The 27,109-nt window shown below is 42.9% G+C and overlaps 1 protein-coding gene across 1 annotated transcript; it reads right to left on the minus strand.

Annotated features, from left to right (window-relative positions):
* Positions 1 to 26,525, minus strand: zdhhc15b (zDHHC palmitoyltransferase 15b). The gene is made up of 12 exons (XM_081382383.1): positions 26,305 to 26,525; positions 25,903 to 25,929; positions 23,492 to 23,586; positions 22,476 to 22,596; positions 22,265 to 22,334; positions 22,092 to 22,124; positions 20,964 to 21,084; positions 8,774 to 8,906; positions 8,452 to 8,578; positions 8,177 to 8,289; positions 1,998 to 2,061; positions 1 to 1,752 (listed from the first exon to the last, which is right to left on the minus strand). The coding sequence occupies exons 1-11, from the start codon at positions 26,420 to 26,422 to the stop codon at positions 2,021 to 2,023; spliced, it is 999 nt and encodes a 332-aa protein (XP_081238509.1). The 5' UTR covers positions 26,423 to 26,525; the 3' UTR covers positions 1 to 1,752; positions 1,998 to 2,020.
* Between the last annotated feature and the right edge of the window lie 584 nt (positions 26,526 to 27,109).

The following is a 27,109-nucleotide window of genomic DNA, read 5'->3' on the forward strand; positions in this document are numbered from 1 at the left end:
AAAGAATCAAAAGATTGTTGATATTTAATGAGCGAACAATACATATTTTGTACCATTGGAAAAACATTGGCATGTAATGACTTGAACATGTAGTGGATATGGAGTCCAGTAAAAGTGTTTGAGCACATACACAGTCAAAGGAAGCAATAATCGCCCCAAAATTAGGGTCAGTGCAAAAAAACAATAAGCATTGGCTAATGAGGATCCTCGTCAGAGAGAACCACATCATGGGTATATCAATTATTTATGTATACAATTACAGTCTCTGAAAAGGGGCACACAAACGGGACTCAAACATACAAGAACTTTCAAAGAGGACAAAATTCAAAAGGATTACTCGCCCACTTACAATACCATACTGCTATCCCATATCTTTTTGTACTAGAGGAAAACAAGGTAATTATTTCACCATCACCTCACAAGGCAATCCCACAAAACAGCCTGGTAATAAACATATCCCGTATTAGGATTTACATGCTAGAAGTCCTAATAAATACTGACCTCCGCAGTCTCTTCCTAAATATATACAGAGAGAGGTATCAAAATGTGTTTACATTGCATCACAATGCAAAAGGAACGAGGTGAATCCAGACTGCTCTCTATTGACCACAGGAAAACAGTCGGGATTACTCATTAAGGATTAAAAAAGCTTCATAAAAATGCCAGCCAAAGTATACAGTGGATAAATGCATAGGATTGATTTCTTACCAACTGAATATGGAAACTCATATTGATGGTGGCAACACACACACACACACACACACACACACACACACACACACACACACACACACATAGAGAGACACTCTCTCTCTCTCTCCTCTCTCTCTCTCTCTCTCTCTCTCTCACACACACGCGCACACACACACACACACACACACACACACACACACACACACACACACACCAAAGGCAGAGCTCTCTGTACTTCTTTCTGTTTGCACCATTAAGTGAATGTCATAAAACAATTCTAGGTCACATTTCACCCCAAAATGAAAAGAAAAAGGAAATTCGAGGAATCATATTGTGCATAAATAACAAGAAACCTATTTTACTTTGTGACATCCCAATTTTCATTATTGTAATGCATCCAGACATTTTCATTTTTTAAGATTTGCTGTAAGCCTCATTATTCTCGATGTTTTTTCTCATTATTGCTATACAGACTTTGTTTATTGTAATACAATGCTTTTAATTTAAATCAGCATAAATTAAAGCCAGGATAAGAAGTAATACCAAAATGTTTAAATACTTCACAGTTTAAACAACTTAAGTTTAGCTTTTTTGCACATTTCTGATATAATATACTTTCTTTCGGGTGGAATATGATCTGGACAGGTTCTCTAGGTTTTAAAAGATTCATCCGACTATCTGAGAAATAAAACTCGGCAACCAGAAACATTCTAGAAATACCTCCAAATGGGTGCTGATAAATTTGATCCGAGACGTGTCCGTATGTTGTCCTCAAAGCAAGATAATAAACAGTCCGACAGGTCAATGACCTCTGAAAATGCCAGTGATTGTCCTGTGGCTCTCCTTTTCATAAAATATGAGAAATATACTTGATAACATTCAGCATGAGAAGTTCTAGGTAATCAGCATAACAAGAAAAGTCCTCACTGTTCCCGATATATTTGGCTCTCTAAAAACATGCTTTTCTGGCATGGTCCAGGGTTTGGAATGCAGTCGTCTCATTCAACGATGGGTGCTTTCTTAAACCACTCTTGATGCTAAAGTCAGTTAAGGGTCCCACTAGTAAAATAAAGAAGAAACCAGTGTTAGTGTAAAAACAGTGAATAGATTCGATTTTTTAATAGATTACTAGAATTAGATTTTTACATTGAGAGGTGTTGCCAGGATTGCACTGTTACTATATTTAATTCACATTTTGAAGTATCATTCATGTCAATAGTCCACACTTAACTTTAATACTAAGTGCAAGGGAAACTCTTTAACCACATTTTAATTGTGATAGTGGTGCTAAAATCGATACTCACCAAGGGTTCGTCCACTCCAGTGATTATGATTCAGTCCTAATAATGACTGAAGGTCCATTTTCATCTGAAACAACATTTGATTGGGGAGATTTATTTGATCCAGTCTTTTTCATATTTATTTGAACAATGTGATCTGAGAATAATTGACTAAATGTGACTGGCAAAACGAGTGGGAATGCGCACGGGCTAATTACGAGCTACAGGCAAAACAAATGAAATTGAGGTTTTCACAAAAATGAGTTCATTAAGCCCTCGTCTAGCGATCCCAATGCTCCTAATAGCTATTAAACATCTAAAAGTATCTTTATTTGTACGTTTTGTCCATGAAAAACTGCATTTTTCTCTGCGCACTTCTCGCGCTTCCCCTCAGCACAAGTTTGGTATCGTTTTAAATAGTCAGGTCCCAAAATAGATAAATAGCCCTGGATAAGATGCAGTAGGCATTTTTGAGGAAAAGTACTTCAAGTGTTGTTTCTATATGATTTTTAGGTGCTGAATCCATTTCTGCCGTATAACAAGTTGTAAACATCACTGTTTTGGCATAAACAATAAAAACAAAATGGCTGCCAAAAAAAAAAAGTTTTAATGCATTTGTTGCAGTTTAAACATTAAACATTAGAACTAAAACTATGCATTCTCAGAATATTTAAACATGTAAACAATGAAAAAACAACATTAACATGAAAGGGATAGTTTTTAATGGCTGCTGGAATTATGCCAAGGTACACTGGGAAGCATATATCAGTGGAAATATGCAATTATGCCCAGCCCGAAGGGGGGGACTTGGAATACACATGACCCCAGGGGGCTGCATATTGAGAATCACTGGGGTGTCCAGCTGCAGGTGGAATATTTCAAACCCAGGGGTGGCAAGGTAGCTTGCCGAGGGAAAGACACATGCTCAGAGAGGCTTACAGTGGACTACACACGTGGGGGTTGCCCAGAGGCCGTGTTAGGTGTCGCCCAGCCTGCAGATCTACATATGTCTGTTGGCGAGGCGCCATGCGCTAGAGCCCAAGAGGATGCCACACTCCGGGTGGAGCAGGCCGTCACATCAAGGGGGCATGGTCGACCTTGCTGCTGGTAAGCCAAAGCAATGGTGTCCACTATCCAGTGAGACAACCTTTGCTTGGAGAGAGCCTTTCCCTTCAGCTTCCCACCATGACAGACAAAGAGCTGGTCTGAAGTCCTGAAACAATGCATCCTGTCTATGTAAGTATGGAGGGTGCGTACTGGACAGAGCTGTGCCAAGGCTGGGTCTGCGTCCTCCAAGGGCAGCGCTTGCAGGTTCACCACCTGGTCTCGAAAGGGTGTGGTGGGAACCTTGGGCACATATCCAGGCCGGGGTCTCAGGATCACGTAAGAGTTAGCCGGTCCAAATTCCAGGCACGCTTCGTCACCCGAAAATGCCTGCAGGTCCCCTACCCTCTTGATGGAGGCCAATGCAACCAGGAGCACTGTTTTCATTGACAGGAACTTAAGCTCCACTGATTGCAGAGGCTCAAAGGGAGCACTCTGCAGGGCAGTTAAAACCACAGAGAGGTCCAAAGAGGGAACGAGAGGAGGGCGAGGAGGATTCAGTCTCCTCGCTCCTCTCAGGAAACTGATGATCAGGTCGTGCTTTCCAATGCACTTACCATCAACTGCATCATGATGTGTGGCAATGGCGGCACCATACACTTTCAGGGTGGAGGGAGACAACCTTCGCTCCAACCCTTCTTGCAAGAAGGAAAGCACGACACTGATCGGGCCTTTCGTGGGTTCTTTAAGTTTAGAAGAACACCAGTTGACAAAGAGGTTCCACTTCAACGCATAGGCATGTCTCGTGGACGATGCTCTAGTCTAGCGGAAGTGATGGTAGCCACCACCGCTGGTGGTAGGGTACTCAAACCTGCCTCGTCCCATCCAGGAACCACACATGGAGGTTTCAAAGATCGGGACGAGGGTGCCATAGGGTGCCCCGTCCCTGAGAAAGCAGGTTCTTTCTCAGAGGAATTGGCCAGGGAGGTGCTGTCGCGAAGAGTACTAGTTCTTGGAACCAGGTGCGGTTGAGCCAATACGGGGCAACCAAAATTACCTGCTCCTCGTCCTCCCTGATCTTGCGCAAAGTCTACGTAAGAAGGCTCACTGGGGGAAAACGCATACTTGCAGAGGCCCCGCGGCCAGCTGTGCGCCAGTGCATCCGTGCCGAGCGTGCCCTCGGTCAGGGAATAAAACAGGTCGCAGTGGCAAGAGTCGTGGGAGGCAAACAGATCTACCTGTGCGTCCCCGAACTGATCCCAAATCAGATGAACCGACTGGGGATGGAGTCCCCATTCTCCAGCGAGAGGCCGAAACCGAGACATATCAGCTGCACGGTTCAGGTCTCCCGGGATATAAATGGCTCGAAGCGACCTCAGATGCTTCTGACTCAATATGAGGAGGTGGCAGGCGAGTTGCGACATACGGCGGGAGCGCAGACCACCTTGTCGGTTGATGTACGCTACTGTGGCGGTATTGTCTGATCGGACTAATACGTGCTGACCCCTGAGCAACGCACAGAAGCAGTGCAGGGTGAGACGTACAGCCAGCAACTCGAGGCAATTGACATGCCAAAGGCGCTGGGGTCTTGTTCAGGAGCCTGCGGCAGCATGTCCATTGCACATGGCGCCCTAGCCCATTATGGAGGCATCTGTTGATACAACAACATGCCAGGAAACTCGTTCTATGGGCACTCCAGCCCATAGAAAACTGAGGTTCGTCCACGGGGTGAAGGTCTGAAGGCAGTCACTGGGACTCGGAGCGTGCCTTGTTGCCATGCCCACCTCGGGACTTGATCGCGAAGCCAAAGCTGAAGCGGTCTCATATGAAGCAAGACGAGCGACGTTACTGCGGCTGCGGATGCCATATGCCCCAGGAGCCTCTGAAATAGTTTCAGTGGAAACGCACTCTTGCCCTCGAACTGACGAAGGCAAATTAGCAGTGACTGCGCGCGCACGCACATGGCGACCGAGTCGATTTCCATACCGAGAAAAGAGATCCTCTGCACGGAGCAGAGTTTGCTCTTCTCCCAGTTGACTCGAAGGCCCAGACAAGCTAGGTGCCGCAGCACTAGGTCCCTGTGTTCGCAAACCTTGTCTCGAGAGTGAGCTAGGATCAGCCAGTCGTCGAGAGGAACAAGGGCTGCCTCGACAACCTTTGTGAAGACGCGAAGAGACAGGGCTAGCCCGAAAGGGGGAACCGCGCACTGGTATGCCTGCCCCTCGAATTATATATATATATATATATATATACTGGTATGCCTCATTTGCATATGTAAACATGACATTTCAGAAAACTTGTAATACAAAAAATGTCTGTCTCTATGTAAGTGAAAAACTGGAAAGGTTTTATGGTGATATCTATAACTTAAAATTTTTACCCTATCCACCTGTAGTGTTTTGGCTTTGAATAATGCACCTATTGTTTCAATGACAATTACAAGAAAATGGGACCCTTATTTCAATGTTATACGATGGATCCTTATTCAGGAGACATTGAACTTTCTAAAAATGTGGTATAACAACTTTTCCTCAAAAATGCCTACAGGGTTACACAATCTTGAAGATTCGGACCTGACTAAAAGCGCAACATTCCAACTTTGTGAGTATTCATAGTGAATGCTCAATGGCACGAGTCTGAACCAATAAAATGTGATTTTCAAACTCGTGCTGAAAACTGAGACAGCGCGCGATCCCGATATACACATACAGAATTACAATATTTCATAATTTCTGTCTTGGCGAGTATTCACACTGACATTATCAGTTACGTCTTTAGCGAACGTTTGGTTAACTGTTGGGGAAAAACATCTGATGTGTGACATTATATTAGATCCATGCGGTACAGTTGGTCTGAATATATAGGATGTCTGTTTCATTAATTTTAATCAAACAATTGTGGTATCATTGGGGAAAAAAAAGTTGAATATATATTTTTCCTATAGATATTTGGTTTTGACTTGGTGTGTGCTAAATTTGGTGTTATTATTACCAGGGATTTTAAGGTATGGTTGCTGTATGATTTTGTTTTGGAAAATTCACAAAACTTGAACTCAATTTTTGGACTAAATGGACTTTGCTGACTCTATCGACTTCAAAAATGTGTTGCTCATCATTTAGAAGGTTTTCTTAAAAGAGAATGTGAAAATAACAATCATTTTTAAAAACTCATTTTGCCAGCACGGGTCACAAATATCAATTCATACTGAACCCAAACATCCCTAAAACTTAAGAAGTGCATTACATAAACTGAAAATATCACAATATTATAATTGTTATTGTGAGTGCAGTTCCTAATATTACATATTTTGATTCATGGAAATGGGCAAGTTATAAATGCAATGTAAATTTACTTTTCTGTGAAAATAAACAAAAGTTTTCAAAAAAAATCAATATTCTGACCATGCGACTGAATTTAGACTTTATAGCCGTTGACTCTTATCAAACTTTACCATTGTTCTTCTATAGTACCATACATTTGTAGATCATAGTAACAACAGGTCAAACTCAGTGGCTCAGTAAAAAAATAAATAACTATATATTGTATACTACAGTATACAATACTTTGCAAAACACTACAGTATTTGTTATGAAAACAGTAGCCTAAAAACTTCTAGTATACATACAAATGCAAAATACTGCCAAAGCTTCATAACAAATTGAAGTGCTTCTGATTGGATCTTAAAGGGCTGTTTAATAAAAGACGCATGTTTAAAAAAAAAAAAACTTTTGAAGCTTTGTTGTTTCTCATACTCAGTAGAAATGGCAGAGCATAATCAAAGAGACTCAGGCAACACCACAGTGGCACCAGTGCGACACCTCTAACAAAGTGCTGTCGCACCGCAGGGGAAAAAAGTGGAAAAATACACAGTCTGGAGGCCTCAAATAGAACATTTCTTTGAATTACTTATTTATTTTCAGGCTAGGGTTGGGTGTCGTTTGAATTTTAACAATTCAGATTCTGCTTATAACAATAACAACGATTCCTAATTTGAATTCCAATAAATTCAAATATTCAAATATTCAAATTCATATATATATATACATATATATATATATATATATATATATATATATATATATATATATATATATATATATATATATATATATATATATATATATATATATATCATTCATTGTAGCTGAATACCATGAACGAAAATCAACAGGCTAAAGAACACTTACACGAGGGACTTTTGCCTATGGTTTAAAAATACCATAAAAACAACAAGCATAACTAATATAAATTTCAAGCATAAACACTCAGTAATTAAAAAAGAACAAATAAACAAATTAGCAGTTGCACAAATAAATACAACTGAACAAAAATAAAATTGAAATAAAGCGTTTTAAGATTTTCAGGTACAGAAACTGTAATGTCAAATAAAATGTCAAATTTAAAATAACACTACATTTATAATGTATATTTTATTTATAAATTGCAATGTATTTGCTTTTATTGTTTGAATAATGTTATTATAGGGACGGCTGTCACTTTAAGAGCTGCACTGATCCATTATACTGTTACACGTGCGTTTTCTTCCTCAACAGTTTACGATTTTATAACAAGTATTCGATTCCTAACCTTATTTCAGGCAGTAGAATTTAAATAATTTAAAGGGTATTTTCAATGGAATACACAATAATATTAACTATATTTTTTTCTCTGAAGTCGACTTATAATGTGAATTTAATAAAGTTGAAAAAAGGTGATTTTTTTATTTTTAATTTAACTTGCCAATCAGAGTGAAATGATCAAGGGTTCACCCAAAAAAACAAAAAAATGGAATATACGGCACGTGTCGCATGGGATCATTGATACTTTTGAGTCTTTTTTTAAAAGCTTGATCCTGGTTGATTTTCACCGCCATTATATGGACTAGCATGAGGAACAAACATTTTTTTTTTTCCTTTTGTGGTCCGAAAAAGAAAGAAGGGCATACATGAGGGTGACTAAACGATGACAATAGTTTCATTTTTGAATGAACTATCCCTTTAAGGTGTGGAACAACTGACATTTGGTGCCACCAAAGTATTTCAGATATACCTGATTGACATTGAAGTTCAAAATTACATACTGAGCTTTAGTTGCTGCATTTGAAGATATATTTTGTATAACATACAATTAAAATCACTTAGATACATTGTTGATCTCACCTGCACTTTCTTCATCTGATCCACCGTCCTCTAACCACTGCTCCTCATTGGCCAATAGAGGATTCTCGGATTCACGCAGGGTCCTCAGCGGGAAATAGTGCCCATCACCCTGGCTATAACATACAAACACACAGAACACATGGAAAATATTTACATAGGGCATACTTCATAGTGTATTTTGAAATTTGCATCCATTTATACATCTAGCCAGTGTGACGTTTGTGCTTGAGCCACACAGTTGCTTTTGAGTGCGACCAGTTTTGATATGAGCTCACCTTGTGAACACAGGAATAAACCAGAGCTTTTTATCCTCCCCGAACACCTGCTGGAGGTTTCTGCTGAGCCCGACATGAAAGCCATTCCTGTCAGGCCCGTTCTGAAACACTGGTGCAGAAAACGCCTCTGGAAAACAGACACGTTCATGGAGGTCAAACAGTCCACAAAAAAATAAATAATGAGCCACATAAATCACATCTGCTAACCAAAGGTCATGCAAGCGGTATACAACTATGACCTTTAAACGTCTTGCAGAAACACAATGGAAGGATAAATGAAAATCAAGGAATTCAGTAGAAAAGGAAGTGAAATCTTCCTCACCTAGCGTTGATCTGTTTTTAGCCACCAACCAACAGTGGTAGCCAAACAGGAACATGAGACTGACAAAAAACATGAGAGCCACAAACAACAGGAAGAGCACGTGGAATTTGGCGGAGCCATTGGGAAGATCTCCCTAACAAACAAATGCAAAAAGAGAAATGTATGTGTTTAACAAAATTAACAAATTTAAAAATTAGTTATTTTTCCAAGTTATAATGACAGAACACAGTTTTAAAGAATCTCTTTGCATCTACAAGTGCACAGACCACAACTTCATTCACATGCAAAAACTGTAGCTATCGTCAAAAAGCCAATATCATTCTACTTGCCCGAAAAGGGATAGTCATTATTTATTAATTCTGTCATCTCTTTCTTCTGCAGAACACCCACAAGATAAAATATTTAGAAGAATGTATAGACAAAAACAGTTGAAAAAAAATGAAAGTCTATGGGGTCCAAAACAACACTGTCATTGAATGGACAAAAATTGTGTGTTCCACAGAGAAAATGAATGCTCAAAGGTTTAGAATGACATGAGCGGGAGACAATTATTAGAAAAGTATTTTCATTTTCCTTTAATTTGGCAGTCCTACACTGTGAGCTGATTTCATGAAGGCAACAATTAATTGTTTTTGACTGAGAAACACTGCAGGAATATTGATATTGATAAAAATATGGCATCATGTGAATGTTGTTCACAGTCCTTCACACGTCGTTCCAAACCCATAAGACTTTTGTTCATCTTTAGAACACAAATTACATTTTTTTTTTTTTTTTATCTGAGAGCTTTCTGTTCCTCCATTGACAGCTACGCAACTGACACTTTGACACTTTAAAAAGTTCATAAGAGATCGTAAAACGTACTCGGTTACTAACGTAACCTCGGTTCTCTCTAGAAGAGGGAACGAGTACTGCGTTCGTAGAACGCTGCGGGAAAAGTCTCTTTTCACGAAATACTGAAGCAAAATTATCCTTAATTTTCATATTTGTAAAACGCATTGCAGCAGTGCACAGCCATGGCGAGACGGCTCGCTCACTCATTGGCTGTTCTGCGGCAACTGCATGAGCCTATCGAGCGAGGGCTGATGCAATATCAGACCAATGAGAGCGCTTCGCGCGCTCCTCGTCACATCCCGCCGAAACGGGTGTGGCCATCCCCTATAAAAGGAGCTCGAGTAGGCTGATTCAACTGGTTTTCATCGCCGAAGCGAACCAGAGCGAACCGCGCGCACGGCAGGGAACGCAGTACTCGTTCCCTCTTCTAGAGAGAACCGAGGTTACGTTAGTAACCGAGTACGTTCTCTTACGAGAGTTCTCTCGTACTGCGTTCGTAGAACGCTGCGGGAACCACTTGTAAGACGCCGTGCGTGCTGGGATGAGAAAACACCGACCACTGGAAGCTAGTCCAGGTATACAGTGCATAATCACCCGGTAGACTTCGGAGAGTCTGGAGGGGGGGGGGACAACCACCCTCAGATAGCTGCGTCCTAAGACGCGATATAACATCACATAGGCAGGGGGAGGCCTGGCTAATGTGGGAAATGTGGGTCTTACGCAAATTTTTGCCCAGATATATGCGCCCTTAGGCGCGAACAGCGCCACATAGGCAGGGGAAAAACCTGGCTGATGTGGGAGATGTGGGTCTTACGTAATTTCGCCCAATGGATGCGCCCTTAAGCGCGATACAACGTCACATAGGCAGGGAGAGCCTGGCTAATGTGGGAAATGTGGGACTTACACACTTTCGCCCAAATAGGTGCGTTCTAGACGCGATATAACATCACATAGGCAGGAGGGAGCCTGGCTAATGTGGAAAAACATGGGTCTTACACAATTCTGCCCAGAGAACTTCGGCGGCGCTGTGCGTCTGCGATATCAGTGCCGTGTTTAGACAGCTGACTCGAATACGCCGAAAACACTTGGCTTGCAAGTGCGGTGAAGTATTCGGTGGCGTTGAGCTGATACGGCTAAACCGAAAACAACCTGGCCTGCAAGGCGGGAACTTCTAGGTTGTAGAACCTTATGAATGTAGACGGCGAGGCCCAGCCCGCCGCCGTACATATTTCCAGTAAGGAAATCCCGCTAGACCAGGCCCACGATGAGGCAACGCCTCTCGTGGAATGCGCTCTAATGCCCAACGGGCACTGAAGGCCCTTGGTAGTATAAGCCATTGTTATGGCGTCAACCACCCATCTGGACAGGCTCTGTTTCGAAACAGCCGCTCCCTTGGAACGTCCACTGAACGAGACAAAGAGCTGCTCCGTCTGTCTGAAGGCAGCGGAGCGGGACACATAAGCTCTTAACGCCCTAACGGGGCAAAGACAGCTCGAGTCCCCTTCCTCGTTTGACCCCGGCAGGGCAGACAGGGAAATAACCTGAGCCCTAAACGGAGTGTTGAGGGATTTCGGCACGTAGCCGTGCTTAGGTTTGAGTATGACTTTGGAGTCATTGGGCCCAAACTCCAAGCACGTTGGACTCACAGAGAGCGCGTGCAGATCGCCTATGCGCTTCACCGAAGCGAGGGCCATCAAAAACACCGTTTTGAAAGACAGATGTTTGAGGCTAACAGATTGGATAGGCTCAAAGGGGGGGCCTTTCATGGCTGCCAAGACCGTAGAAAGGTCCCACACCGGGACTGAGGGAGGTCTGGGGGGATTCAGCCTCCTAGCTCCCCTGAGGAAGCGGATGACTAAATCGTTCCTACCCAGTGACTGGCCTGGCGTTGCTGTCGAGCACGCTGCGATAGCCGCCACATAGACTTTGAGCGTGGAAGGGGATCTGCCCTTATCCAACAGCTCTTGTAGGAAGGAGAGAACCTCCGTCACCTCACAATCGAGGGGTGACAGGCCCCGAGCTGTACACCAGCTGGAGAAAACCGACCACTTCGAGGCATAAAGCCGCCTGGTGGAAGGCGCTCTAGCCTGAGTGATGGTGTTCAGCACTCCATCCGTGAGGCTAACGGGTAACCGTTGAACGTCCACGCATGAAGGGACCACAGCTCTGGGTGTGGGTGCCAAATCGAGCCCCTGGCCTGCGAGAGGAGATCTCTCCTCAATGGCACTGGCCATGGAGCGGAGTCTGCTAACTGCATCAGGACTGGAAACCAGGCTTGGTTGTCCCAGAACGGTGCTATAAGCAGTACTGGGCATTTCACTTCCCTGACTCGCTCCAGCACCTGAGGTAGGAGGGAGACTGGGGGAAACGCGTATAGCGGGCAGTGCGGCCACTTGTGGGACAGCGCGCTGTCGTTCTTTGAAAAGAACACGGGGCAATGAGCGTTTTCTGGGGACGCGAATAGGTCCACCTCCGCTCTGCCGAATCTCCGCCACAACAGCCGGACTGTTTGTGGGTGTAGAGACCATTCGCCCGTGGGAACATTGTTCCTGGACAGCCTGTCTGGACCCAGGTTGAGTGTCCCGGGCACATGCACCGCTCTCAGCGAGCTCAGGTTGCGCTGAGCCCATATTAGGAGGCGCTCGGCCAGCCTGTAAAGGGAACTGGAACCGAGGCCGCCTTGGCGATTTATGTAGGACACCACGGCCGTGTTGTCCGAGCGGACTACGACGTGTTGGTCCTTGATGTGGGGACAAAAGCGCGTCAGCGCGTTGTGAACTGCTAGCATTTCCAGGCAGTTGATATGATGGAGCTTTTCTCGTTCTGACCAGAGGCCAAAGAACGGCCTGCCCTCGAGCAGCGCTTCCCATCCCGAGGTGGATGCGTCCGTAGACACCACTTTCACTCTCGAGGAAGTCCCCAGGCTTACACCTGAACGGTACCAATCGCCCGCCGCCCATGGTCTCAGGGCTGCTGCGCAGTCTTGATCGACTTTGAGGCGCAATCGGCTGAGTGCCCACGCTCCGCGTGGCACTCGCGCTTTCAACCAGAACTGCAGAGGGCGCATGCGAAGCAGGCCCAGCTGGAGAACTGATGATGCTGAGGCCATGAGGCCCAGCATCCTCTGAAAACGTTTGAGCGGGATAATCGCACCGCAGCGGAAGGACCTCGCTGCGTGCTGTATGCGCAGCGCGCGCTGTTGCGACAGCCGCGCCGTCATAGAACGAGAGTCCAGAACGATGCCCAGAAACGAAATAGTTTGGCTGGGGTTCAAGGAGCTCTTCGTCCAATTGATCGTGATACCAAGATTCTCGAGGTGATCGAGTAACATGGTTCTGTGCTCCACGAGCTGAGATCGTGATTGAGCTATGATCAGCCAGTCGTCCAAATAGTTCAGCACTCGCATGCCCCTGAGTCTGAGGGGGGCGAGCGCTGCGTCCATGCACTTCGTAAATGTACGGGGTGCCAGGGACAAGCCGAATGGCAGGACTGTATACTGGTATGCCCGACCCTCGAAGGCGAATCTCAAGAATCGCCTGTGGCGTGACGCTATCTGTATTTGGAAATACGCGTCCTTTAGATCTATCGACATAAACCAGTCTTCTCGGCGAATGTGCGCGAGGATTTTGCTGGTTGTGAGCATTTTGAAACTGCGTTTCACTAAAGCTCTGTTTAGTCGTCTTAGATCTAGTATGGGTCTGATACCACCGTCCTTTTTGGGGACTAGGAAGTATCTGCTGTATAGCCCCCCTTCGCTTTGAGCTTGGGATACATGTTGTATCGCCCCTTTGCTCAACAGTTTTGATATTTCGGCGCGAAGCAGGTGTGCTACTTCTGAATTCACCGTAGTTTCGACGCGCGCTGTGAAGCGTGGAGGGCGCCGACAAAACTGTAGCGAGAAGCCTCTCTTTATAATGTCTAGCACCCAGTCCGAAACCCCTGGAAGCGCGGCCCATGCGTCTGCATGGCCGGCTAGGGGTTGGATGCGAAGCGCGCTCTGTTCGCTGTGCGACGGCGGCGCTTCGGGGCGCGCTAGCATAGGCGTTACGCCTGTGACATTTGAGGCGGGGAGCGCGCATAATACAGCGGGCAACACGCTCATCCTCGACCCCGCTACAGTGTTTATCTGAACGAGGGAGGTCTGAGAAGGTCTCATGGGACTCATGCAGCCTACAAGTGAACGTGGGCGGGGACCGGGCACGTTTACTGCTTTGGCCGCGCTGTCTGCTTGAACAGAGCGGGTGCTCACAGGTCCCGTTTTTACAGGGAGCCTGTGGCTTGCCAGACATAGCGTTTGTGGGCACTGGGAAGTGGGCACTTTGACTATGTTTGTGGCGCGATCGAACTGCGTCGATCTTATGAGTACGGGCCCTGTGTGCAGGGCTGTGCTTGTGTGTAGGGATGGGCACAGGGAAGTGGGCATCAACACTACATTTATAGCACCATCGGCCTTGGCCGGGACACCAGAAAATACACTCTTTTCGGGATTTATCTGGGTAGCCGTAAAAACGGCTTTTGTGTGCAGGCAAGCGGGCAGCTGTGCGGGCTTGTGCTCTGCTGAGAACGCTGAAGCAGTCGCAATTCCTGGGACTGAGACAGCGGTGCGCTTTGGTGAGGGCCCGGTCGCAACGGGGCTTACACACCTGCGCTTCCCTAGGCGTGCTAGGACTTCTTTGGGGCTTCCGGCTTCAACACAACCCTTGGTCGCGGCCCGCGGTGAGTGGGGCGGCGGCTGGTAGAGCGAGAGCGAGGGCGTGAGCTGCGCTGCTGTCGCTGAGAGGGGGCGGCCGGAGGCTGAGGCTGTGAGCTCCGAGGGGCCTGTTTCTCACGGCCCGCTGCGGAACTGGAGCGCTTCGGTAGGAAGTGCTTGAATGCCTGTGACGCTTTCTGGGCTTCGGAAAATCTCTCCACGAACTCGGAGAGAGAAGATCCAAAGAGGCCAGCGGAGGATAGCGGGGCGTCGAGGAACGCGTTGCGCTCTGCATCAGCCATCTCCGTGAGCGTCAGCCACAAATGCCTCTCGGCTACGGTAGCGGAAGCCATACAGCGTCCCATGGCTTGTGCTGCAGCCTTGGTAGCGCGGAGGGAAAGATCCGACGCGCTTCTCAGGTCCGTGATGCAGATAGCTTCAGGTCCTATCTCGTCCAGTTTGCGGAGGAGATCGCCTTGGAACACCTGAAGCGTGGCCATGGTGTGCAGGGCCGATGCCGCCTGCCCAGCGGCGGAGAAGATCCGCGCGAGCAGCGACGACGTCATGCGGCAGGCTTTCGACGGCAGCACTGGCTTAGTCCGCCGTCCAGCAGAGGGCGGGCAAAGGTGGGCTGCTATCGCCTGTTCCACCGGCGGCAGAGTGAGGTAGCCTCGATCCTGAGCATTATCCAGGGAGGAAAATGCTGGGGATACAGACGAACGTGTTCGTGCAGAAAAGGGAGCGTTCCAGGCCTTCGCCACTTCTTCATGAAGCTCAGGAAGAAACGGAGCGGGCTTAGACACAGGAGAAGAACGCTCACCAGGGAGGAAGCTACCATCAAGCCGGGTGCGCGAGGGGAGTTCCGGTGCAGACCACTCGAGGCCGAGGCTCGCCGCGGCCAACGCGAGTACTCGCATGAGCTCCCTCTCGATGCTAGCTCTAGCCGACGGCTTTCGGGCAGGAGGCGTGAGATCCGCAGAGCTCGCCCAGTCTTCACTGCCTTAAGCTAGCAGAGAGCAGGAATCCTTTTCGACCGACTCGACTTCAGAAACAACTTCCTCAGATGAAGCGGCGGCAGACTGCGGGCGCTGAGCATCAGGAAGTGCTTCGGGGGAAGCCGGTGAAGCTGGCGGGCGAGCCGGCGAGCTTTGTCGGGAAGAGGTGGGTTCCGGGGCCCGCTGCGAGCGGCGCTTCTTACGGCGCGGCAACGCGGCGGGGGGCGCAGGCTCGGAGAACTGTGCCAGGCGAGTCCGCAGAGTCGCCATCGGCAAAAGCTCGCAGTGAGGGCAGCCGCCGTCAGCGAGCGCGAGCGCTGCGTGTTCTTCGCCCAGACAGAAGACGCAAATAACATGGCGGTCTCCCTCGATGAGCGGGGCTCGGCACGAGCCACAGGATGGCATCTTGAAAAAGACGCGGCTCTTTTAGGGGTGAGTGTTCGGGAACACTGCACACACACATACACAAAACAGAGCAGATAAAGGATATGAAGCGCCGGAAAGCGCAGCAGGTACGGCAGTAGAAGGCGGCGAGGCCAGCGGCTTCGAGGGCTCGTCCCGCTGAAAAGCTTGCCTCGACGACGCTTGCTTCTCCGTGATCCAGCGATGCGTGAGCTTCGCTGAAGAGATGAAAATCAGTTGAATCAGCCTACTCGAGCTCCTTTTATAGGGGATGGCCACACCCGTTTCGGCGGGATGTGACGAGGAGCGCGCGAAGCGCTCTCATTGGTCTGATATTGCATCAGCCCTCGCTCGATAGGCTCATGCAGTTGCCGCAGAACAGCCAATGAGTGAGCGAGCCGTCTCGCCATGGCTGTGCACTGCTGCAATGCGTTTTACAAATATGAAAATTAAGGATAATTTTGCTTCAGTATTTCGTGAAAAGAGACTTTTCCCGCAGCGTTCTACGAACGCAGTACGAGAGAACTCTCGTAAGAGAACTAATCCATCTAAATTGAGCGGTGTAGTCCACATTTTCTGAAGAGAGATGATCGATTTAACCCTCAAGTCTCCTTCACGTAGCAACCCTTAATTCCACCTTCGTGGACAAATTTGGGCATGAACCTCATTGGTTTTCCCAGAAGCTCAAACGTGCTGCGTAACACGAGAATGAACCTCATTGGTTCTTGCTGAAGCTCAAACGTGATGCGTAACACGAGAATGAACCTCATTGGTTCTTGCTAAAGCTCAAACGTTCTGCGTAACACGAGAATGAACCTCATTGGTTCTTGCTGAAGCTCAAACGTTCTGCGTAACACGAGAATGAACCTCATTGGTTGTTGCTGAAGCTCAAACGTGATGTGTAACACGAGAATGAACCTCATTGGTTGTTGATGAAGCTCAAACGTGCTGCGTAACACGAGAATGAACCTCATTGGTTCTTGCTGAAGCTCAAACGTTCTGCGTAACACGAGAATGAACCTCATTGGTTGTTGCTGAAGCTCAAACGTGATGCGTAACACAAGAATGAACCTCATTGGTTGTTGCTGAAGCTCAAACGTGATGCGTAACACAAGAATGAACCTCATTGGTTCTTGCTGAAGCTCAAACGTGATGCGTAACACGAGAATGAACCTCACTGGTTCTTGCTGAAGCTCAAACGTGATGCGTAACACAAGAATGAACCTCATTGGTTGTTGCTGAAGCTCAAACGTGATGCGTAACACGAGAATGAACCTCACTGGTTCTTGCTGAAGCTCAAACGTGATGCGTAACACAAGAATGAACCTCATTGGTTGTTGCTGAAGCTCAAACGTGATGCGTAACACAAGAATGAACCTCATTGGTTGTTGCAGAAGCTCAAACGTTCTGCGTAACACGAGAATGAACCTCATTGGTTCTTGCTGAAGCTCAAACGTGATGCGTAACATGAGAATGAACCTCATTGGTTCTTGCTGAAGCTCAAACGTGATGCGTAACATGAGAATGAACCTCATTGGTTGTTGCAGAAGCTCAAACGTGATGCGTAACACACGAATGAACCTCATTGGTTGTTGCTGAAGCTCAAACGTGATGCGTAACACGAGAATGAACCTCATTGGTTCTTGCTGAAGCTCAAACGTGATGCGTAACACGAGAATGAACCTCACTGGTTCTTGCTGAAGCTCAAACGTGATGCGTAACACAAGAATGAACCTCATTGGTTGTTGCTGAAGCTCAAACGTGATGCGTAACACGAGAATGAACCTCACTGGTTCTTGCTGAAGCTCAAACGTGATGCGTAACACAAGGATGAACCTCATTGGTTCTTGCTGAAGCTCAAACGTGATGCGTAACATGAGAATGAACCTCACTGGTTTTTGATGAAGCTCAAACGTGATGCGTAACACGAGAATGAACCTCATTGGTTGTTGCAGAAGCTCAAACGTTCTGCGTAACACGAGAATGAACCTCATTGGTTCTTGCTGAAGCTCAAACGTGATGCGTAACATGAGAATGAACCTCATTGGTTCTTGCTGAAGCTCAAACGTGATGCGTAACATGAGAATGAACCTCATTGGTTGTTGCAGAAGCTCAAACGTGATGCGTAACACACGAATGAACCTCATTGGTTGTTGCTGAAGCTCAAACGTGATGCGTAACACGAGAATGAACCTCATTGGTTCTTGCTGAAGCTCAAACGTGATGCGTAACACACGAATGAACCTCATTGGTTGTTGCTGAAGCTCAAACGTGATGCGTAACACGAGAATGAACCTCATTGGTTCTTGCTGAAGCTCAAACGTGATGCGTAACACGCTTTCACTTTACTTTTATGTTTTGTTTATTAAAGTGTTGAACGTTCGCAGGTTCCCGCCTCCTCCTTCCCTTATCAACATACATTGCTACAGTTACTATGTTCCCACTACCACCATCATCCGCTCAAACAACTTGATGGAAAATTCTTGATGAATAATTCGCATATGTTTCTTTTGTTTTGTTTTTTTGAGAACTTTGAAAAGATTCGCTTCAAATTTGGATGGAAACACAACTAATGAAGAGACAGAAATCACACAGATTTCATATAAAAAGATCTTCATTTGTGTTTCAAAGATGAATGAAAGTCTTACGGGTTTTCATATTTGGGTGAACTATGCCTTTAAGCTTGTGCTCTTGTAAGGGTTCTTCAAATCAACCTTTTTGCTACTTTCTGTTCTTTTTGACTTCATAGCTCGGGATAGTTTTTGTTGTTGTTGTTGTGCCATCAGCACTGTTATGATCTCATTTTCCTGCAGCTCTAGGGTCATTAGCCACATGGCAAATACAGATCTGAACTATTGATGGCAGATTTCAAATTGCATTCTTCAGCACCAGCCAAGCAACTAAGATTGTAAATGCTAATGCATTCTCAAGAGAGAAAAAAAAATGTGTAAGTGTATATCTACTTACACAGTAGTTTATTAGCTTTAAAGAGTACACTAGCATAGTGTCATGTGAAAGAGAAAGGTCACCCTTTAGGGTTTTTAGAACTTTATGGTTTTACGTATCAGAAAATCATATGGTCGTTAGCAGGTCTTAAATTTAGGTAAATACAAAGTTTAACCACCTAATTCAAATTGTGAACTCTTACTTTTCTACAGGGTTCACACTCTTTTTGACCAACTAAAACCCAATTTCCATGCCTAAACATTTAACCTTTTATTTAGAAAACAGAACTGGTGTGGTGTTCTTATTTTGCAAATGTGCGGTTATGTGATTTCATTGATTGGAATAAATGCTTATGACAGTTTGACTGATAACATTTTATATTAAATACAATCCAAAAAAATACACTGCAAAGCTCAAAGGATTATCAAAATTTGTTCTTAAATGGAGTCAAAACTTGAAAGAGAATTAGAGACACTGATCAAAATCAGATGTGAGAAACAGCTGTATAAAGTATCACGTGCTATCGGAATTATTGTAAAAATTAGCATGAACATGAACGCCCTCTAAAAGGTGCAATGTGTAATATTTCTGAGGATCTATGGACAGAAATGCAATATAAGATCCATAACTATGTTTTCAGTGGTGTATAAAGACCTTACTTAGAGACCTAACCGTTATGTTTTTATTACCTTAGAATGAGTCATTTATATCTACATAACCGCGGGTTGTCCCTGACTCTGCAAACGTGGAGAAAAACATGCTGTCTGAACGACGCCTCGGACATCGTAACGTTAGCTATTTCCGCTTACCTAGCTGCTTTGATGCTCTTATCTTATACTAACTAGCAAGGAAACAGGCTATGGTAAAGTCAGTGAATAAAAGACTAACACAATGATGAACAAGTAAAAATAACAATCGCAATAACATGTGGTTTTACTGAATAATTAAGTAAATATAATTTAATATAAAATATAATATAATATAAAAGAAACCTCATTGCTTGACTTGCTACTCTCTGCTGACTCAGACGACGACATCTTCCGATCCTAAGTCGGCCACCGTAGCTTCTCATTGGAGTTTGCAATTTAAGGGATAGGCCGTGAGTGACTGGCTGTTTGCAATTCGCAAACCTCACCACTAGATGCTGCTAAAAATTACACACTGCACCTTTAAGTTGTATTTACCACTGGGAAGCTCTGGAATAATTTTGAAACCAAGTTCCTGATATAGACATGCCATAAACTTTAAACATGGTGGAGGAGAGAACAATTGCTGGCTCTGAGCGCTTTTCTTTTTGGTTTTTCCACAACAGCTACATCACCATGTCTTGTCATTAAAGTAGTGCATACATATATGAATTATAATTTGAAGTGTATTGTATGTTTTATACACAGTGAAAATAGCCTATATTTGGCAAAAAATCCAGAATCGTCAGCAAGCTGACCATCTATTCTAGATATTGTGGTGGTGAATGTTTATATGTTTGTCAATAAACGGGACGTTACATTTAGCTTTAACAAGATTTTTCCAATAAATAGGCAAGTATAAACCTGGTGTCCTCCATGATTCCTGTTTTTTTCTGACAACAAAGCACTTGAACGCGACGAGCTGGTAATCACGACTTCAGAAGAGGGAACTAGGAAATTTCCGATAACACGTGAAGGCAGCATAATTATTTATATTACATTCAACATTATTGGGGAACCTTTCACATCCATTTACCTCATGATCACTTATGACCTCCATCACTGAAATAAACAAATAAGGCTTATTCTCTTATGCACATTAGTTAATTAAATGGTTCAGTGACTGGTATAATACCAAACAAATTATGATAATAATTATATTTAATGATTTTAGTAAGTGACAATTAGCAAAAGAGAGACACACTTCACTGAAATAAGTAATTAAATGGCAATTAGCTTAACAATGTAAAAGTATGTTGTTGTCTCTAATTGGACAGGCCAGATGAAGAAGATGATATTTGAACTGTGTGGGTTAATTGAGTTCAACATAACGCTCTGATTAAATATTTTAGTACAAAGCATAGTAAAGAATACATTAATAACTATATACTGTATAAAAAAAATGACCTTCCATGATTTCTCCATGACTTTCCCCAGTCCCAAGTAATATAAAATTCCCTGTTATGTCCAGGTTTTCCATGACTGTTATAAACTATATAGTTTATAAACTATAAACTATTATAAACTATAAAACTTATAGATACAGGGGTCATCCCTGTATCTATAAGTTTTATAGTTTATAATACTTGCCTAAGTTTATTTGAGCTCAATTGATTTTAAAAGTCAAAACTGCTCACCACCCAGAACTTGAGGAAGTACTGAAACACTGTTGCTGCGATGAAGACGCAGTAGATCATGGAGTAAGACAGGAACAGCAGAAAGAACTTATAGTTGGAGAACCCAACACAGTTGTTAACCCTAAAGAGGGCAGAAGACAAAAACATCACATATCCAACATTTCAGATCATTCAAACTATAATATTGTTGCTTATGAGATACACATTTAAAGGTACACTATGTAACTTTTGGCCCTCTAGCATTTAAAAAAAAAAACTGCATGCATTCTGCTGAAGAACTGTTTTGGTTGATCTTCGGCTCTGCGTGACTGTGCGGATGAATATGATTCTTTCTAATAACTAAAGACAGAGAGATTATCATCCTGCTCATAAAACATATTACAAAGCTTAAGAGAAATCAGCAGTTTAGATGGAAAGGATCTCAAGCTGACTATCTGAAGACGTTACTGTAGCTTTACCCGTTAATAGACACGATACTTCCTTGAGAATAAACTCCAGCACAACAACCATAATGAAACTGTCTTCACAATAGATAATGCTTTATGTGTTAGAGAGACACATATGACAGTTTATCTGTTCAATAAAACAACACTTACTCTTCTGCTAACACCATCATCCCCACCTCGCTTTTACAACAATTCAAAACCCTCAGTTCTCTCCATCTCCTAAAGCCAAGCTGATGTTGATTCTTGTTTTATTACCAGCTCTGTCTCGTTCTCTTTTCTCCAGCAGACTCTCCTCTGTTCCACACACACACACAGCATCTGATGTTGATTCTTGTTTTATTACGAGCTGTCTCGTTCTCTTTTCTCCAGCAGACACTCCTCTGTTACACACACACTCACTCACTCACTCACTCACTCACTTTTACTCTATTAACGGATATGACGAGACACACAATCGAGTGACGCTTGTATGCAATTTCCCATGAAAACCATCCCTTCAGGTCTAAAATATAAACGCTTATAATAGGCTTACCATAGTGAATCAGGGTGAGACAAAAACTCATTTTGGAAGAAGGAGTGATTATGCATTGGTTAATTTTGAAAAAAAAAAGTTACATAGTGTACCTAACAGAACAGAAAACAATAAATGACTTGATTCATTATATAATAAATGTTTATATACCATGGACAATGGTGATCCATTTTCAAAACACATCTATAAAAACACAGGGAAAGAAATACACAGTGAATCCAGGTCATTTTGTTCAAATGCAGCCTGTAACTTTAATTAAAACGAGGCTTATGTGTAGAGAGATCTGTTATCAGGAACTGGGACTGGTGTGGTGCTCGACTTACGTTTCACACACGGAGCAGTGGTGACAGCGGTCTGGCTTTATCACCTGACAGCGATCACAGAACCTGATAGCTGAAGACATGGAGATAAAGGAGATCAGCTGCCCGCCTTCACATCTGATCACATGTTTAACTGGCAAACATTCTGCTAAATGACTATATAGCTGCAGCTGCTGTGGAAATGCACACATTAAAGACAGGTGGCTGTGTGTACCTCCAGACTGAGCGCGTGTGAAGATGGGAAGTTTCTTGGCAATATCCGCGAGAATCTGCTTCTGAACATCCGGTCTCTCTTCCATCTCATATCTTTCTTTATCAGTGTATGATAACTGGAACTAGAGCACAGACAATTTCAAAGTTTATCAAACATATGAATGAAGAAACTGAAGTCTTATTAGAGCATCATTAGGATGTTTTGCATGACAATCAAGAAAAGTTCACCTACAAATGCAATTTTATTTGTAATTTCCATTATTCTCAAAGGTTATTCTCATTATTGTAATACAGACCTACAAAAGAAAATTACAGTAATACAATGTTTTAAATAAAAAAAACAGAGGTACACAGGCAGTACAACAAGCATCACCATACATTAGATAGATTTTATTAATAATATTATTATTAATATATAATTATTATAATAATTTCACATCACAGTAATTATATAGCACTTTTCACAATGGCCATTGATTCTAAGCAGCTTTACAAAAATAAATAAACAAATAAATAAATATAAATTATATATATATGTGTGTGTGTGACTGTGTGTGTGTGTGTGTGTACGTACGTATGCATATATGTGTATATAATATATATATATATATATATATATATATATATAAATAGATATATATCAATGATAAAGTCTCAAATTCTGTAAGGTCTTCAGAAAATGATGCATTAATAATATATTTGTCTGTAAACTGCCAGTAAGCAAGCCAAAGGTGACTGTGACAAAGAAAGAGTAACTGCATAATGTGTTCATATTGGGAGAAAAGTCTCCATGCTAATTTAACGAAGCTCAGTTCAGTTAGTTAGCTAAACTAGTCACATGGTAGATTCACAATTCAGGGGAAATGTGCTTAATTATGAAAATAATGCAAAAAATATGAACTAATGCAAAAATTAAGTCAAATATAATTTTGCATGGAGTAAAATATGACTCATTGCTACATTCGGATTCTCACAAGCACTATTTAAGACAACTAACATAACATAAATCACAAGCACCTTTTTAGACGGTATAGATGGTGGAGTAAAGATGGCCTTCCAATAGGTCCACCAAAACATTATAAAGCACACATGGAATATCAACAAATAGGCCACTGTGAAAAGAAAAAACACACATTACATGCTATCACAAGTAAAAGTCATGATATGTCATTACATTTGCGTTATAAGTTGATAGATGCTCAAGTTGAACAGCATAAGACCATTTAGGGTGTATAAGAACTACGGCTGTGTTTACACTGGCACTAAAAATCTGATTTTTAACTCACATCCGGAATGCACACGGTTAAACAGAAAAAATCTGCACAAGATCTAGTTTTTTCGCATCCGATCTGAGCCACTTCTGGTTTTAAATCAGATAGGCTATATATCCGACACCTGGACATCTGACCTACGTCTAAACACGCATATCCGATTCCCCTTTAAATTACAAGCTACCACAAGGCGAGGGCGACACGTTTCCCACAAAGATATTTTTTAATTTTGCATTATGAATCAGATGTGCATGTCTGCGCTGGCGGGGGTTTTTATCGAGGTGGAAACTTCATAAAGGAAAGAAATTACGCCCACGCTGAAACATTCAGGAGCTGGTTTTCAACCTCTGCCCTGTGTGTGTTATAGATAAAACAGCTTCACTACTGAAAGCTACATTACATTTCTCAGCAGAGACCGGGCTCGCAAAATGTCAGAATTGCTGGAAGCCCTTCGGACAGGCACTCTTCAGAGCTTGGTAGCCTGAAACGAATTTTACTAGCCCAAATAAAAGACCAATAAAAGAAAATTGGTTAGGAGTCAAAACATCACTCAAAAACTTTTTCAAAACACAAATATCAACAATTGGATATAAAATAATCAAATTAGAATCATCATCAATGTGTGTGTCCGTCAGTCTGTGTCAAACTCTGAATCGGAGATATCGACTGAAGTGCGCAGCTCCGTTGTAAGTCTGACAACGTTAAAAGTGTTAATTTTCTGATGGAATAATTCACATATTGAAGTGTAGCAATCACTAATAATAATAACAATACCAGACTTTTTTGAGGCAAGTAAATGTTGCTGTAATTATTTTATGCAGAATATATGATGGTCAAGTCACCTTTATTTATGTAGCGCTTGTTACCATACAGATCAGTTTGTTTCAAGCAGCTTTACAGTGATAGTGTGTTAGCACATGGATTCAAACATATTTCTGACACGCAAAGGAAAGCAATCACGTGACAGTGGAGCTTTAATTTTTATTGATCATGTGCGTAGGCGTAATTTGCGGGTGGGACATGTGTCCTCACCACTTTTTCTCAGGATCGATATTGTCCCCCACCACTTATTGAAACATTATGATGTACCTAATACAAATAAATAAAACATCTCCAGTTAACTAGCAGAGCATTCATTTAGCTCGTTATTAAATAAGAGACGATCTAGCGCTGAAATGTGTTGTTTTTGAAATCAAGCTCAATATCTGGATAGTGTTCTCTTGTGGCTCGCTCACAGTCTTCACTCGGACGCGCTCTTCAATCTATCGCCGTTGCGGAGACTCTCTATTCGTCTGGTGAAATCACAAAGCAAAATGCACACAAACGTGTCCCTGCTTGATATAGACTGTAACCACTGGTGATGAACATATTCGGTTTTGATGAGAAAAAAAAAACAAAACTATACGAGTGCGGATTGGAACCTAGAACCTCCTTCACGCTTGGCAAAACCATTTTTTTCCTAAAATTGTTATCGTATATATATCTGATTTAGCATTGTATTAACAATGCCAGACATGAATTATAAATCATTTTAATAGCATGACTATTCAAAACCAGAGGGTCTACTATGTGCATAGTAAAGTGATCACCGACGATAAATTTGGGTGTAACTGATGTAAACACAGATATCGTAGTGAATGTAAACAGAAGGGCCAAAAAAATCGGATATGGTCAGAATATCGGATCTGTGCATTAAGACTTGCAGTGTAAACGCAGCCCTAGGCTCAACTGCAGTCGCAAACTGTTCTTTTTGTTCGTTTTGTTTTGTTTTGCAATGACTTTGAATCAGCTGGTGTTTTTGTGTATGATTGTGGACCACAGTGTAACCACAGTTGACTGCTTAGTCAAGTTTACAAATGAGTCATCTGATTTTTTTTTTAAGGCTTAACTGGCCATAACTAAGTCAGTTAACGTACATAGAGACTAAGTTTATGCAACTGTAGATGAACTACAGTGTGATTAACTATAATGTGCTGCTAACATGTCATTATTATGTGTGTATAGTTTGTGTGTTTTGTGCACTTTGTTGATGTTGCAGCTTAGTTCAACTGAGAGAACATGAAAATTATATTTCCATTCCACGTTTTAAACAAAAGCCCATTCATGAATCAAGAAGGCAGGTTTTTGTCTAATAAGCAATGACTGAAGATCACTTACCCCTCTCCAGATGATTACTGAGAGTAACTGAAAAACAGGTAATCAATCAGGATCAGTGTCATGTGTCTCAAAACCAGCAGAATATAGGCAGAAAGCACTGAAATCATGTGAAATCATGTGAAATCATGGCCTCACAGGGATTATTCACACACTGTGATGCTGTATGGCTTCTAGGCAGGACACTCAATAGGTTTGAAGACACAGCCCATGTAAACAACGCTATGACACCGGTATAACAGCGGATACAATTACTCAAACCGATTTATTTTGTATAATAATAGAAAAAATATAATAAACTGGCGAACCATTGTGAAATAACCAAAACACGAGACTTCCTTGTTTCATACAAACAAGAACCATAAGCGAATTAAAAGGCATAAATGGTCAACAGTGGAATCTTACCGAAGCACAGCTCAAAGACATAGGCGTAATAAGACCAGAGGACCACTGATGAGATGATGATGACGGGAATCCAGGAGAAAATCCTCTGACAACATCTGAGAGCTCTCGACAGAGCCATGATCAGCCCGCTCTGACATCTGCTAGCGCGCCTGGCATTTGCATATTACCTCACAACGATCTGCTCTGGCATCCACTAGTACATCTGGCCATCCAAGCACAGCAGTATGTTCTGCGGTCGACTCGACTCATAGTTGTTTTTTTTTTTTTTTTGCATTCCAACATTAACATAACAAGACTTCACAGACTGAGACAAAAAATATATTAATTTTTATAAAACATAAACATTGTAGGGGGTTAAATAAAATCATACTGGTCAAATAAATCAAACAATTTCCTGGTTTTATACGTTCTCATAATTCTTAAGGGTTAGCTATATAGGGTTGACTCTTTTTACACAATAAACTGGGTGCAATTTTTAAAAATGTACATTTGTGAATGAAATATTTTACAATATGAAATAGACAATGTATAACAAAGTCGCATTTTTGTCCTCCTAATGTACTCCAAATTTCATCATATCCCAAGTAATAGTTGGAAAAAAGATATGTTATGTTTTATCCTATTAAGCACCTCATTCCAAAATGGATTAACCAATATTCAAAATCGTTATTACAAAACTGACAAGTGTTTGAATCCACATTAAATCTTAATCTTTAAAATTCCTTAGCTGGGAAAATACCATACATTATTTTAAAATGTATTTCTGTATGTCTCGTGTTCCCCTTGTCTTGTGTGGACTTTTATG

The sequence above is a fragment of the Scardinius erythrophthalmus genome, assembly GCF_964197995.2.
Source record: "Scardinius erythrophthalmus genome assembly, chromosome: 13".
Lineage (NCBI taxonomy): Eukaryota > Metazoa > Chordata > Actinopteri > Cypriniformes > Leuciscidae > Scardinius > Scardinius erythrophthalmus.